This window comes from Microcaecilia unicolor, chromosome 6 (assembly GCF_901765095.1).
Source record: "Microcaecilia unicolor chromosome 6, aMicUni1.1, whole genome shotgun sequence".
Classification (NCBI taxonomy): domain Eukaryota; kingdom Metazoa; phylum Chordata; class Amphibia; order Gymnophiona; family Siphonopidae; genus Microcaecilia; species Microcaecilia unicolor.
In genome coordinates this window covers 114,870,745-114,884,922 of record NC_044036.1, presented here as the reverse complement: position 1 = coordinate 114,884,922, position 14,178 = coordinate 114,870,745, and the positions used below count along the sequence as shown (strand labels likewise).

The following is a 14,178-nucleotide window of genomic DNA, read 5'->3' as shown; positions in this document are numbered from 1 at the left end:
AACAAGCCCACCAGGAGGTCCTACAGTAGAGGAGAAAGGGAATCCTGTTTGTGTGGCTTGTGAGTTTGAAAATGGAAAAAACAGACTCATCTCTGAGAAAGTACACTGATTTCCAGAGTGTCACAATTGATAGTTTCTTGTGGTAAAAATTTAAGTTGGAATACAAACCACTGTGTGGCTACTGTTCTTTGGACTCCAGCTATACAAACCCCAAGGGCCTGAAAAGGCCAATCTCCCACCTTACCCTCATTCAGGAATGAACACTGAGCCCTCCTTCACAGTGAGGACATGGGGGGGGGGGGGGGGGCGGAATTATATTATCAACCTGCTAAAACAAAGCAGGTCACATGATAAACCTACCAGGGTTGAGAAATTGGTTTTATTTAAACAAAAGACTTTTTAGGACTTTGTATGGAAGAAAAATCAAACATTTTTAAATATTAATAACCATTTTATTAAACAATACAATATCCTTTATACATATAGATAACATAAAATAAGTAACCTGAAATTAAATTAAATACATATCTCACAATATAAATATCTTATATCAAGCCAGAAAGGTGATAGCCTATAACAGTGTAACACCATGTCATTTTCTCCTCAAAAATACATACATATCCCATGTGTTTAGCATGCACATTGCACACATTAAAATCACACTCACAAACAGAAGACATGTAACATTCATCAATTTATAGAAAAGTACAAAAGGAAACAGGAAGGAAAGGTTAAAATACAGAGTGTATTATACAAGTCTGCATCCCCTGGGGATGATATCATTTTTGATGTTGAGTGCAGGTTCTGAACCCGTGTGACAAAGCAACGAAGACTGGCAGACCAAACCAGGCACAGCCCAATACAGTACAGCTGATTACAGGAGGGCTTGCCATTTGGTGTCTCCACAGCTCACTGGCAAGAGCAGCTGTAATTACATTGCTTGTCAATCAGAACCAAGACGGGAGTACGGAACTCTACGGACAACTCATTTTAAGCGCTACATCACATACCAGCAAAAAGCTGGAAATAAGATAGCCCGTTCAAGATATCAAAATGTACTATAATAGACTCAGAGAAAACTAGACCTCCAGAATCCATCTTTCCTCCCAGACCAGTAGTTTCTTTAAATCAAGTGTTCAAAGGCTGACTCACACAGAAATATCCTACAGAAAGAAGAGTAATCTTTGCCTTGGCTTGTGTCATTTCATAAAGAATGTCTACATGAAACTGTCCATGAAGAAATAAGCAAAGATCTCCAACTCGTGGATCACATGGTGATGAGGTAAGTGAGCAGGAGTCTTCTCTTTCAATGAAATCAGCCCATGCTACATGCTAGCTCCAGCAGAATGGTAGAAAATTGATTGGTTGGTGCCATCCCCTGCCTTTGCTTCTGTGCGTAAATCGAGTGCGGTGTTTAGTACCAGATTTGAAGTTAATGCCCATCTTTCCAACAAGATGTAGTACTCTAGCGACAGTGGCCATTGCTGGCCATTCCCTCATTCCATCAGCACAGTAGCCGACATCCTTGCCTGAAGTGCTTTCCTGTAAATACACAGTTATGACATTTATAAGAACAAGTAGTTTCTTTTATTTTTATCAAATCTATATATTATCTATAAAGGACATGCATTGTTCCCGCTTAGAGGTGTATGACTACTCATTAGCCCAGCTTCATTATAGCCCTATAGGGGTGAGATGGTTCTATGATCCTTTGATATTTTTACTTAATCAAATCTTTTTTTTTTAATTTCACTCCCACACATAAGTGGCTTAGGCCACGTACAGCCTGTTTCCTAATAGGAAAGACAGGCTGATAAATCCTAGAATTCTTTGGAACCAGTGAATAAGGATACATCTAGTCAAACTGCAAGGTATATGCTCTAAGGCTCATGGGTTTCAATTTATAAAGCTTTGCTTACAGACAGCCAAGGACAAAGTGTGCCACTTGTAAACAAAATATATTTATTTATGTATCTATTTACATTTGATTTCATAGATATCTGTGAAGCTCCAAAAGCTTCAAATTCATCCATTGCTGCCTCATTCCCCAGCCTTTGTAAAACCCAAATCACCCAACCTCACTTATCTTCCACCCCTTCCATTTGCAAATATGTATTCTCTGCAGTGCACAAACAAAACAGATGTGCATGGCTGTAGAGAAGTGCAGAGTGCAAGGGGAGGGAAAGGACAGGGGTTAGGTGCATTGAAGTGGCCTAGCCCTGAGGAAAGATTATCTAGAGTTGCCATACCTCTTTATTCAGTTCTTAAACTTGTCCCTCGCTGCTCTGATATACTCCTGAAGATTCCAGGTTTTCGTAGCTACTGCAAGACAGAAAAAGGCATCCTTTGTAAACCAGGGCAACAGAAACAAATAATTTGCTTGCTGTTCTAAAAATAAACTTAAATAAATTTGGGCCGATATTCCAACCCCAGGAGTTAGACTGGCTAACTCCCGCGGTCAGCGTGAACCTTGATATTCAATGCCAGGCTGTTTCTGGTGACCGGCACTGAATATTCGGTTTATTTTTGGCCGGTTTAAAGATAACTGGCTAAGTCAAAGATATCCCATGTTTTCACACGGCCAAATATAGCCACTAAACCGGCTTTAAAAATCAGCAAATAGCCGGTTATATTGGCTGATATAACCGGCTATCTGGTAGCCGCTAACTGGGGATATTCAGTGGGGGATAACCAGTTAGCCCCTGCTAAATATCAGCTGATAACAGCAGCCATTCTGGCCGATTAAATAGCACAGAATATAGGGGAAATTGTGTTTAATGGAACAGAGGAGGACACTTACCTGGAAGGCTGAAATTTCTTTGCTGAAAAAAAAAAAAGAAAAAAATTATAGTTAAGAACATGATAAAATAACATGAAGGGCAACACATCGCATCACTGTGTCAAGCTCATTTTCAAAGCACTTAGCCTCCTAAAGTTCCATAGAAACCTATGGAACTTAGCCTCCCAAAGTGCTTTGAAAATATGCCTCTGTGTGTCCTCTCTCCTCTCACTCACTAGAACCCTTTCTCGCTCAGACTCGGAGGATGATATCTAACAACTTTGGAAATGTATTCATTAAAAGAAAGGGGTAGCTGTTCACCCTGCTGGAGTCTGTTTTTAAGCCGCTTACAGACACAGCCCAAATTAACCCTGGATATTCAGTGTTGGAACATGTCTGGGCTCCAGCATTGAAAATCCAGGTATGTGCGGTCACTCGGAAGTAGATTAGCGCATAACTTAGCTCAGCAGATAAAGCTAGGACAGCTTTTTTGCTGTTCTAACTTTGTGGTCCTTTTACAAAGCCACAGTAAAAAGAGGGCTGCAGTAATGTAGACACGTCTTTTTGGCACGCATTGGGCCATTTTTTACCGTGGTTAGGAAAAAAGCCATTTTTTAATGGGGTGGGAAATGAGTGTGCGCAAAAATTAAAACTAGCATGCGCCTATTTGTGGCTGAGCCCTTACCACCAGCCATTGACTTAGCAGTAAGGGCTCACGTTCTCCCCGTGTGGTAACCAGCGCGCGCCAACATGGCCATCTTGCCAGTTACCACCGGGAACACCCCCCACGGTAGAAAATAGAAAAATATTTTCTATCACAGGATTTGTGCAAAATTACTGGCGGCCACACATGCTACCCCGGCGGTAGTACTGATTTGGCGCACACAACCTGTGCATTAGCCCTCCCACGGTTTTGTAAAAGGACCCTTTTATCTGCTCATTTAGCCAGTTAGTGGATCAAATGTCATCACTAACCAGTTATGTTCAGACTCTGCCCAAGCTCCGCCCTGGACCACCCTGACACTAACTGGTCAGTACTTAGGTGGTCACAGGCAGTATTCAGGGGCACTACATATTTTTTAAGTGCTGCTGAATATTGCCAGATGGCCAGCTCAACAGGGTTTAACCAGACAGGATCCTCTTCTGTCCGCTTAAACCCCTTTGAATATTGGAACTGTTTTACTCACAGTAACTCAGAACAAATTGGAATGAAGGAATTCCAGTTTTTTAGAATGACCAGTGCTCTAGCTGTGAGAATGTTGCTTTTCCCAAAGCAAGTAGAATAACCCACTACAAGTTGAGTCCAGGTAGGCTGTCTTCTGTATAAGTGCTCTAAGGATTCACTGCCTGAGGAATCACTAAGGAGTAGGGAGTATTTTACTCTACTTTGCTAGACTTGATAACTCACCTCACCATAATAAGCTCAAGGCGAGTAAAGCCCTGGTGTAACTTCTGCCTGGATCTGCACTCTGATCCTGATATCTCAGCCTGTATCCAAAGTACAGGTTGAGAAGAGGACTGATGAGTAACATATCTTACCTTTCTTTCGGAGTTGCTTCACAAGCCACATCAGAAGAGATGCCATGGAGAGAACGGAGGCCCCAGTGGCAGTTACACCCACAGTTATGTTGGTCAGGGACTCCTCAGCAGGTGGAGGAACTACAAGGAAAGAGCTTTGGTCAAAACATGAAAAACCTGCATCATGCTTTTCTAAGGGCTCTTCATTCATCTGGACTGTCCATTTCCAAAATAAACTAAAAGCCGCAAGTGTATATATGAGAGGAATAAATAGCCAGGCTTTCTGAGGTTTCTCATACTGTATATGGAATACTGTAACTATTCTAAGCATTATTTTAGTTTCAAGTGTTCTCCTTTGGTAATCTCAGATGCCATAGTTTTAGGTATAGTGTCATCTCCTCAAAATGATGGGCACACCCAAGACGGGAGTAGAAACCCAGGCAATTCTGGATGAATCCAGTGAAAACAGTGGGTCAACTCAAAAGTGTTACTGGCAAGTACGGACTGGCATTGAGCCTCACAATGCCAGTCCTCAAGGGAATCCTTACTGACTGCCAGAGGATTCCTGAATATCATTTATAAGTTGAGCAGCAATATTCTACTGATCGTTATCCTATTCCTGCGGCCAGTTTTTATCCTTAAAGGTTATAGTTGCTTCTATGGACTGCCAGATGTAGGAAGGAGAAGTTTTGTAATGCTATTGTGTCATCTAGTGTGCGATCTGTGTATTGTCAGCCCTTGCAGAAGTTGGTAGCAGGACCATACCTTCACACATCGGGGGGGCTGATGTCCAGGTTCCTGAGGCATCACACTCAAGTGTGCTTGAGCCATTCAACATCCATCCTCCTGTGCACTGGAACTCGCAGACTGAACCATAGCCAAACTGAACCCCAGAGTGCGAGCAGTTCAAGAGTCCTTTCTCCGGTGCCGTGAGGGTTTCACACTGCACAGCTACAACAATCAAGAAGAATGCAACTCAGAAAAGGCTTGGGGCACTGTAAATTTCATAGTTGCACCATGAGTGAAATTTACATGGAAAACTTCTGTAGGCCCTGGGTGCAGTATTTCAGCACAATAATGTCACAATTGTCTTATTGAGAACAGAGATTTATCCTTCTGGCTGTCAGAGCAACATACATTAGGGGTATGCAACCCAAAAAAATGTGTTTTGTTTAGTTTCCCAGGTCATTTATGGGATGTTTCATTTTGTTTGGGATTTTGAAAACTTTTTTTTTGTTTTGTTTTGGGAGCAACGCCATTATTAGTGCACATTCTTTCAGGAGATTGCTCATTATTTATGACACGGAAAAAAAAAAAATTCTGAATTTTCCTGTCATTTTGAGGAACAAAAGACACAAAACAACATGGCAAATGTTGTTGACATTACCATGTCGTTTCAAACAAATGCATACCCCTAAGGTATATCCCCATTAATCAGTTCTTAACAACAGACTCCGTTTCATTAGGACTGACTGATCTACTCCTGTTTCTTCCCTAAGGCATCTATGACATGGGATGTGGTAAAACCAGCACTACCTCAGTCGGTCTCATCCAAATGAAATTATCTGACAACCGAAAGATCACAATACACATCAACCTCCTACATTCAACTGACTGCAACTGGGTGGAGGAGTCTGGACAACTACTGAAAAGGCATGAGCTAAATCCAAAATAATAATTAAAAAAGGATTAAGTCTGGTTATACCTTCACACTCTGGCTCTTTTCCACTCCACTGTCCAGAAGCTCCGCACTGCAGACTGTCTGATCCTTTTAAAACAAACCCTTCCTCACAGGTGAACGTGCAGGTTGATTTGTACAGGAAGTTACCAATTGGATGAGAACAATCCATTGCACCATGACTTGAGGCCTTTGGCATCCCACATTCCACAGCTGTAGAGAGAAATTGTCTATGATGAAAACATTGAGCTGTAAATAGCAAACTGAGCGATGCAGCCTATGCTGGTTTATAGAATGTCTTCACCTAAGCTGGGTTATTGGGCAATAAGGCAACTGTGGTGCTCCCAGCATTCCAGGCAGATTGCAATTGAGGAGAAGAGGTGGGAAAAGGGGCTCACTTAATTGACTTCAAGTAATAGTAGTAGGGCAGTCTGAGGATAATCACTTGCTTTAGTCATGAAATACTGTACCTTTGCATACTGGGATCTCAGCAGTCCATAGTCCTGATGAAGAGCACTGAAGCGTCTGTTGTCCCAGTAAGATAAACCCTGTGGCACAGCTGAATGCACATGTGGAGTTATAGCCAAATGTTCCGAGCTCACCTGTGCAGTCCATTCTTCCCTCAGCAGGAGTTTCCAGGGCAGGGCAGGTCACCGCTGGGAAGGAAGGGGAAATCTGTGTTATTCCTTTAGATAGAAAGGCTGCACTTTAAACATGGTATTTTTGTTTAAAGACATTTCTGCTGCAAAGATTAGTCTCACGTGAACCGTATCTCTTCTTCAGATTCCAAACTAACAGCTAGCATTACTAACATGCACAACTGCACTAACACCTGTTTTTAGTAACTAGGTTCCATTTGCATTAAATGGAACTTGTGGTAAAATTTTGTGCACTATCAACAATAGCACTCCTTAACAACTCTAGCTGTAAATTAGCAAAGCTATCCAAATATCTCAAATTCATTTGAATGACTGGTATTTGGGATTTAGGCACTATGAGGAGAGCTATGTCAAGCCATGTGCATTAAAACGAGCGTGCACAGCGATTGAAAACAGGACAGGGTGCCAGGCAATGTGAGACCAGTGTGGGACAAATGCTTTAGCTGGCAGGGGTTGGGGATCCCCGCCAGCAAACTGGGGACCCCAGAGCCAATTTAGGGGGGTCCAGGCCGCCATGGCCCCCTGGTTAGTCCACTTTTAAAGGTAAATAGAAATAAATCAAAACATAAAAAAGAAAATAAGATGATACCTTTTTAATTGGGTCACCCACCCCACCTTCTTCCTGTGAGACTGTCATTGCAATGCTTTATATTCTGATATTTGTCATTATTTGCCTATTTCCGATCTGAAGAAGAAGTGTTATCTTTGAAAGCTAATCAAAAAATGTATTAAGCTATCCCAATAAAAAGGTATCATCTTATTTTCTTTTCTATGTTTTGATTTGTTTCTATTTATTACCTTGTCAGTTCAGTAATTACCCTGAACTCTGCTTTCACTCTCGTGGTTATAACTCCCAGAATACTTTGCGCTAAGAATTGGTAATGGTGACTGACATGGTGTACGTGGAATGATAACTGTGCAGCAGGCTTCCTTTACTGAGTTGTGAAATGTGTTCTACCTTGACACATTGGAGTTCTGCTCGTCCACTGCCCTTGTGCTGTACACTGCAGGTTAGCAGCTCCCGTCAACATGAAGCCCTCATTACAGGTGAAGTCGCAACTCGTGTTATATGTAAAAGCACTGTTTGGGTGGGTACAGCTCATGGACCCCTCTTCGTTTGCAGTTATTGGCTCACATTTTATAACTGAAAAAGACAAATATATTTGTCAGGTCAAAAAGCATGGATGCTAAAGCATATGAAATGTCAAAATACAAAGTGTCAAAGGCCTGTTTCCCAGTTAGATGCTTGCTTTGGTCAAACATTCCAGAACCTCATACCCTCTGTGTGTATAATGTACCTTGTGAAGAGAAAAGACAATGGACATTATCACTGCACTTCAGGGCATGAGGAAGTTTGCTTTACCCAGTGAATGCTTAGAAAGGGGAGATTGGCATATGTTTTATTATCACAAATGGATAAGTGCTCTGAATGATAACTCTTCTGGTGTAAAAAATGTAATCTTATGCTTCTCCACCCTCCCACAAAGCTGGGACCTGCCCTAATCTGCAAGACTACTACTACTACTACTACAAATCATTTCTATAGCGCTACCAGTCGTACGCAGCGCTTCACAATTGAACATGAAGAAAAGACAGTCCCTGCTCAAAAGAGCTTACAATCTAAATCAGGACAGACAGACAGGACAAATAAGGGATAAGGTAGGGCAGACAGATAGGACACATAGGGAAAAGGGACTATTGAAGAGAGGAAGACAAGATAAAGGTTACGAGCAGGTGACAAGTTAGGAATTAAAAGCCGCATCAAACAGGTATTACTTGGAGACAGTATTCCTTGGTTCAGAAAAGTGTGAAAGGGAGAATGACAAATGAAACTAAGTCTGGTTATACCTTCACACTCTGGCTCTTTTCTACTCCACTGTCCAGAAGCTCCACACTGCAGGCTGTCAGATCCTTTTAAAACAAACCCTTCCTCACAGGCGAATGTGCAGGTTGAATTGTACAGGAAGTCACCAAGTGGATGAAAACAGTCCATTGCGCCATGACTCAGGGCCTTTGGCACCCCACATTCCACAGCTGTAGAGAGAAATTGTCTATGATGAACACACTGGGCTGTAAATAGCAAACCAAGGGGGTCTTTTACTAAGGCGCGCTCACGTTTTTAGCATGCGCTAAAAATAGGAGCGCACTAAATGTTAGAGATGCCAATGTATTCCTATGGGTGTCTCTAAAGTTCAGCTCATGCCTATTTTTAGTGTGCGCTAAAAACGTGAGCACACCTTAGTAAATGATGCTGCCTTTGCTGCACGGTAAAATGTGCTCTCTAATTACGAAGATCTACTGAGCAACAGAGACAGAGAGAGAAAGAGAGATTGGTATAAATAGAAGAGGATACTGCCCACTTCTACTGCTGCTGAAGGGACAGTTTTTTGCACTGTCAATAGCCCGGAGCTCATTATCAGAACACAGTATTGTTTTGTGAAATGAGCTGCCGAACTTTTCTTCAGCGAGTGCCATTTTTAAAGTAAAGACTTCCCTAACTTGCCTGCTTTGCTCTGTCCTATCTATAGCACACTCCAACTAAACTAATTTCTAGCATTAGCATATTTTTGTTCTTCCCTATATAGTTACAGATAATGCCCATACTTCTCAGTCTCTATGCAGTGATGACAAGCTCCATTTTTCTCAAAATGCTAGCAGAGAGTACAGAATGGACACTCTCCTTCTATGTGAACTGGGATTGGTTACCTTGACATGTTGGCACAGGTGCTGTCCAGCTTCCAGAAGCCGTGCACTGTACTGTGTCTAATGAACTTAATTCATAGCCTCTCTCACACCCGAACTGACATGAAGAGCTGTAGCTGAAGTTCTTCACAGGATGGCTGCACTCCATGAATCCCAGCTCTGGGGCCTCAACAGTATGGCATGACACAACTGGAAAACAGCATATACGAGTACTGAATATCTCGATCCTCAACCAGAGTATCTTGAATGGGACAGGGAATAAATCTTACTGGGATCTGAACTCTAGTTTTTATGTACAAGATAGTGATATGCTCAATATCAAATCGCAAGCCTTTGAAAGTAATTAAAAGCCCCTTACCATGCTGACACTTGTCCCCGTAGAAGCCTTCATCACACTTGCATTTGTAGCTGTTAATGGTTTCCACACATTCACCATGACCACTGCAGGATGACGGGCCACAAGCAGCTGTAGAAACAAGAATAGGCATGATTTCCCATGAACAAGTTGTCTTCCTGCTTGACCAAGATTAGTAGATATTACTGAGTTATCAGTTTGTCCCAATTTCAACTTCTAGTGATGGGGGATTTAGGAAATAAGTCTACAGGGCATAGACTTTAGTGGAAATGGAGTTAATAAAGCAAGAATGAATTCATCTAGGATGTTCCCATTCAGTGAGAACTATCCTTCTATGAAGTGCCTTTCTCAGACACTTTGTATTACAGTGTTTGTGTGCCATACTGTACCTGTGTAACACAAAGCCACTTTAGTCTTCTTGCAGGATTCATCATTCCATTTGCTTTCATCTTTCATCCTCTTGATGTAGATCTCCACGCAGTCCTCATTCTTTTTCTTGTTGTTGGGTTCATTATTAGCCCAGTTCTGTGCCTCCTCTGTCAGAACTTTGTTGGTTCCAACCCAGGTCCACTGGCCCTCAATCTTCCTGATCCCAATCCAATAGTAAGTGGGATTGAATGGTAATATTTGGTTCAGGTACTCATTCTCCTCCCGGTTCTGAATGGCTACCATGTCGGTAAAATGGGTTTGGCACCATTTCCTTGCTGCTTCGTAAGTCATATTAACATTAGAAAAATGGTATGACCAGCCTTTCACCCCAGCTAACATCACAAGTCCTATGGGAAAGAGAGAGAAGATAAAACTGTCAATTCTGGTTATAAGCCATCAACTTTCAGTTCTGGTTATCTACTTTTTTGTCATTCTGTATTTATTTATTGCATTTGTATCCCACATTTTCCCATAAAGAAAGTAGATGTATAGGTCAACAAAAAGCTGTCGGTCAGGGAGCTCTCCACAAATATATTATATTAGTCCAATAAAAAGGTTTGTCTGTTGACCCTTATTCCTACACATTCAAGTAGACTAACAGGGACGTCAAAAAACATTGTATTACAAAGAGGAATGATAGTTAATGCCCTCTTTTTATATTAATAATACAAGCAATCTACACTCATTGGGTTCTGGCTTGGGCTACTTCCCAGAAGAAAGTCACAGAAGGGGACATAGAAGAAAGGAGGGTTGGAATGCCATGTGGAAACTATTGCTTATTGTACAGGAGTGTTATATTATGCAAATTTTAATAAAGTAATCACAAGACTAGCAATGTGAACATCCAGCTTCTCAAATTAGTAACAGGCGACATTCATATAATAGATATCTTTTGCAAAACATATGCAACTATTATCTTACATCCATAAATTTCACACAAGCTCAATTGGTGTTTTATATCAAGGCAACTTTGCCTACAAAACGTACTGCCAGAAAAGTTCCCCCACACCCTACAACAAATGGTCCACCTGCAATTCCGCTGCATGTATCCATAAAGAAGTGAGTCTTTGCTAGGTTTTACTGGCTGAATCCCCTCTATCATCACTAACCCAAGACGTCTAAAGGAGTGGGCAGCACATAACACCTGACCTCTTCATATTCTTAGGCAAATCACTTCTTCCTCCTCATTTCTAATCCCAGTGCTGCGACTGAATCTCTCTTGGATCTAGTTCATTAAGGATATTCTCCCATTTTTGTCTCTATAAGAACAAAACTTTGTGAATTTGACCTTTTGGGGGTAACTCTATAACAATATACCTTTATTTAGGAGACCTCCAGGTGCCTATTCTATAAAGGAAAGTAGGCACCTAATTTCCTTTACAGAATTGAATAAATGGATAGTGCTGTCAAAAATCTCTAAGGGGTCCTTTTACAAAGAAAGGCACGGGAGGGCTAACGTGGAGGTAGCGTGCATGTAATTGGTACTACAGCTGGGGTAGCGCGTGCACCCGGTAGTAATTCCAAGTTTGGTGCATGCCGAATCCTGAGGTAGAAAATAATTTTCTGTTTTCTATTGCGGGGGGCATTCCCAGCGGTAACTGGCAGCATGCCCTTGGCGCACGCTGCATGGTTACCATGTGAGTAGCATGTGAGCCTTTCTCGCTAGGTCAGGTGGTGGTAAGGCATGCGTTAGTTTTAATATTAGCACAGGCCCATTTCCCAGCCCATTAAAAAATAGCCTTTTTCCCAGCCGTGGTAAAAAAATGGCCCAGCGCATGCCTAAAACACATGCCCACACTACCACAGGCCATTTTTTACTGTGTTTTTTTAAAAGAACCTCTAAATGCCCTGGCACATCTGAGTAGATACACACATATGAGCTTAGGCGCGAGCATGTGTGCCTGTTCTGGGACTACATACATAACTTATAATATAGCAAAAGCAAAAAGATATTACCAAACCCTGTGAACTCATGAATTGGGTAATATTATGTGTGACAGGGGGAAGATGTTCAGTATAAAGAACTGACCCCATGGTTCTAGAGCACTTCGGGGGGGGGGGAAGATTTATTATGTTTGAAGAGCCATTGTGATTGGCACAATCTGGTTCTAGAACCATGGGGTCAGTTCTTTATATGGAATATCTTCCCCCTATCACACACATTACCCAACTCATGAGAGCATGAGGTTTGGGAATAGTTTTTTGTTCTTTTATATTTGGTATGGTTTACTATTCCTTAGGGGGTTTTGATTTTTTACTTATAATGTATGCATAATAAATATGTAAATGTTAGTGCCTATTTTATAGAGTTACCCCCTTTATGTCCTTGTGCTTAATTTCTTACCCTGGCTCTGTTTAATATCACGGGTGGTGTATCACTTTACAATGGTCTGTACATTAGAATTTCAGTGTATGCAGAATGTGGGAGAACGCTGACCTCAGTGTCCTGCGACAGATTAATTGTTATCCTGACATAATTCATGGAAAGAAGTAGATGTCTGTCTGCATAACCCATAAAACTCACCATAACTGAAGAGGAGGAGATACCAAAGCGCTGACATTTTTTCTGGAGGTTGCTCAAGTCTTCCCTGTGTCTATGAAGCTGTGGATATAAGATAAATCCAGAAATATGTTAAATGAACAAAGATAGGTGTATATAAATACATAGAAACAAAAGTGCTTTGCTGCAATGCTGCCTACTGTAGAAAATGTTTTAGAACCAAACATGGCTTTCTATGACCTTCTGTAAGAGGAGATGATACCTTCACATCAGGAGTGCAGAGCATGATCTGAAGCATATAATATCAGTCACTAACACCTAAAAAAACTCTTATTTAAATATTTTCTCGTAATCAGAACACAAATTTACTAATAGCACATAAGGGTTTGCTATCAAAATGCACAATCCTGTGGCAAACAAAAACACAGCGTGATTTAAAGGGCCATACAGAACCAGCGCCAGAGACAGGAAAGAACCCAGAAGTTCTAATGTACAGTTCTGTAATCTCCTCTTTTAATCAATTAATGCGCAGGAACAGGCTCTAATGTAGAATGCCTTCACTCTGTGAAAAATGGTCGTTAGTACAGCTCTCTTCTCTCAAACATCTTACTTACTGTGTTAGAAGGTAATGTCCCAATTCCTTGAAAAATGTGAGAGGTACCGATGGTGTCTTAAAATTCTCAGTGGGTCTCAAATCTGCAGCAGAAGCTGTTGTTGAGGTACAGTGCGGACAGCAATTGTTAAGCAAAGACTCCATCCTACAAGCTGTGAGGTTGGTCTTTTATCCCCTTCACAGTTTCTGTGTCCTAGAAATTCCAGTGACGCAACTGATTTGCATAAAATAGAAGGATGTGTCTGACTTAAAGAGAAATTCCCTAGCAAAAAAAAAAGTTTCCCAGAAACATCCACAATGGGGAAAGATGCGTCTCTATCCAAAGTGGCTATTCTTAGGTTTTTACATTTCAGGAAAAGTACAATGGACAGATATTTAGAGTTTCAAGATAATCTTGTTGTCTTTATTAATAACTTCCTAAAACAGTTACTTTCAGCTTCGGACAGTCTACAGTCTGTGAGTCAAGGACTCTTACTCACTGCCCAAGTGCTCTGTCCTTTCACTCCTGCACTTTATGACAGATAGCACAAGTGTTTGCTGTTTACTGCACCATAATTGATATAATAATGGGATGTGAATATCAGAAACCTCACCCGGCACCAGGCAGATTAGACTTTTATGAGATGCAAACTTTGTGAATTCAAGCTAAAAGCGTGTTAATTTTTCAAATAAGATCTATCTGGCATCAAGAACATTTTTATTAGCTGCTCCTAAAACCTACCGTGTCAGTTAACACAGACTGCATCAAGCAGATTCAACTTCACGATAACTCCTCTGTTCCTACCACATCTCGAGTTTCTGTATTGACTTTATCTTTTTTCAATGTGTTTTCTTCAAAATCATACATTTTGGAACTCCGCCTTATATCAGTGGGCTCAGTACCTGGGGCTAGTTCTGTTCAATGCTTTCATTATAATATTGCAAAGAGGTTAGTGGGAAAGGTT

The 14,178-nt window shown here is 41.2% G+C and overlaps 1 protein-coding gene across 2 annotated transcripts; it reads right to left on the bottom strand.

The window, feature by feature from the left end:
* Nucleotides 1–456: 456 nt before the first annotated feature.
* Nucleotides 457–13,357, bottom strand: LOC115473438 (E-selectin-like). 2 transcript variants are annotated; one of them, XM_030208381.1, is made up of 14 exons: nt 13,236–13,357; nt 12,646–12,723; nt 10,082–10,468; nt 9,696–9,803; nt 9,341–9,526; nt 8,483–8,668; nt 7,593–7,778; nt 6,446–6,631; nt 6,003–6,188; nt 5,063–5,248; nt 4,319–4,438; nt 2,801–2,822; nt 2,250–2,322; nt 457–1,542 (listed from the first exon to the last, which is right to left on the bottom strand). In XM_030208381.1, the coding sequence occupies exons 2-13, from the start codon at nt 12,680–12,682 to the stop codon at nt 2,265–2,267; spliced, it is 1,848 nt and encodes a 615-aa protein (XP_030064241.1). In that variant the 5' UTR covers nt 12,683–12,723; nt 13,236–13,357; the 3' UTR covers nt 457–1,542; nt 2,250–2,264. The 2 variants fall into 2 exon arrangements, with proteins under 2 accessions (XP_030064241.1, XP_030064242.1); XM_030208382.1 differs by having other exon boundaries at nt 2,250–2,319.
* Between the last annotated feature and the right edge of the window lie 821 nt (nt 13,358–14,178).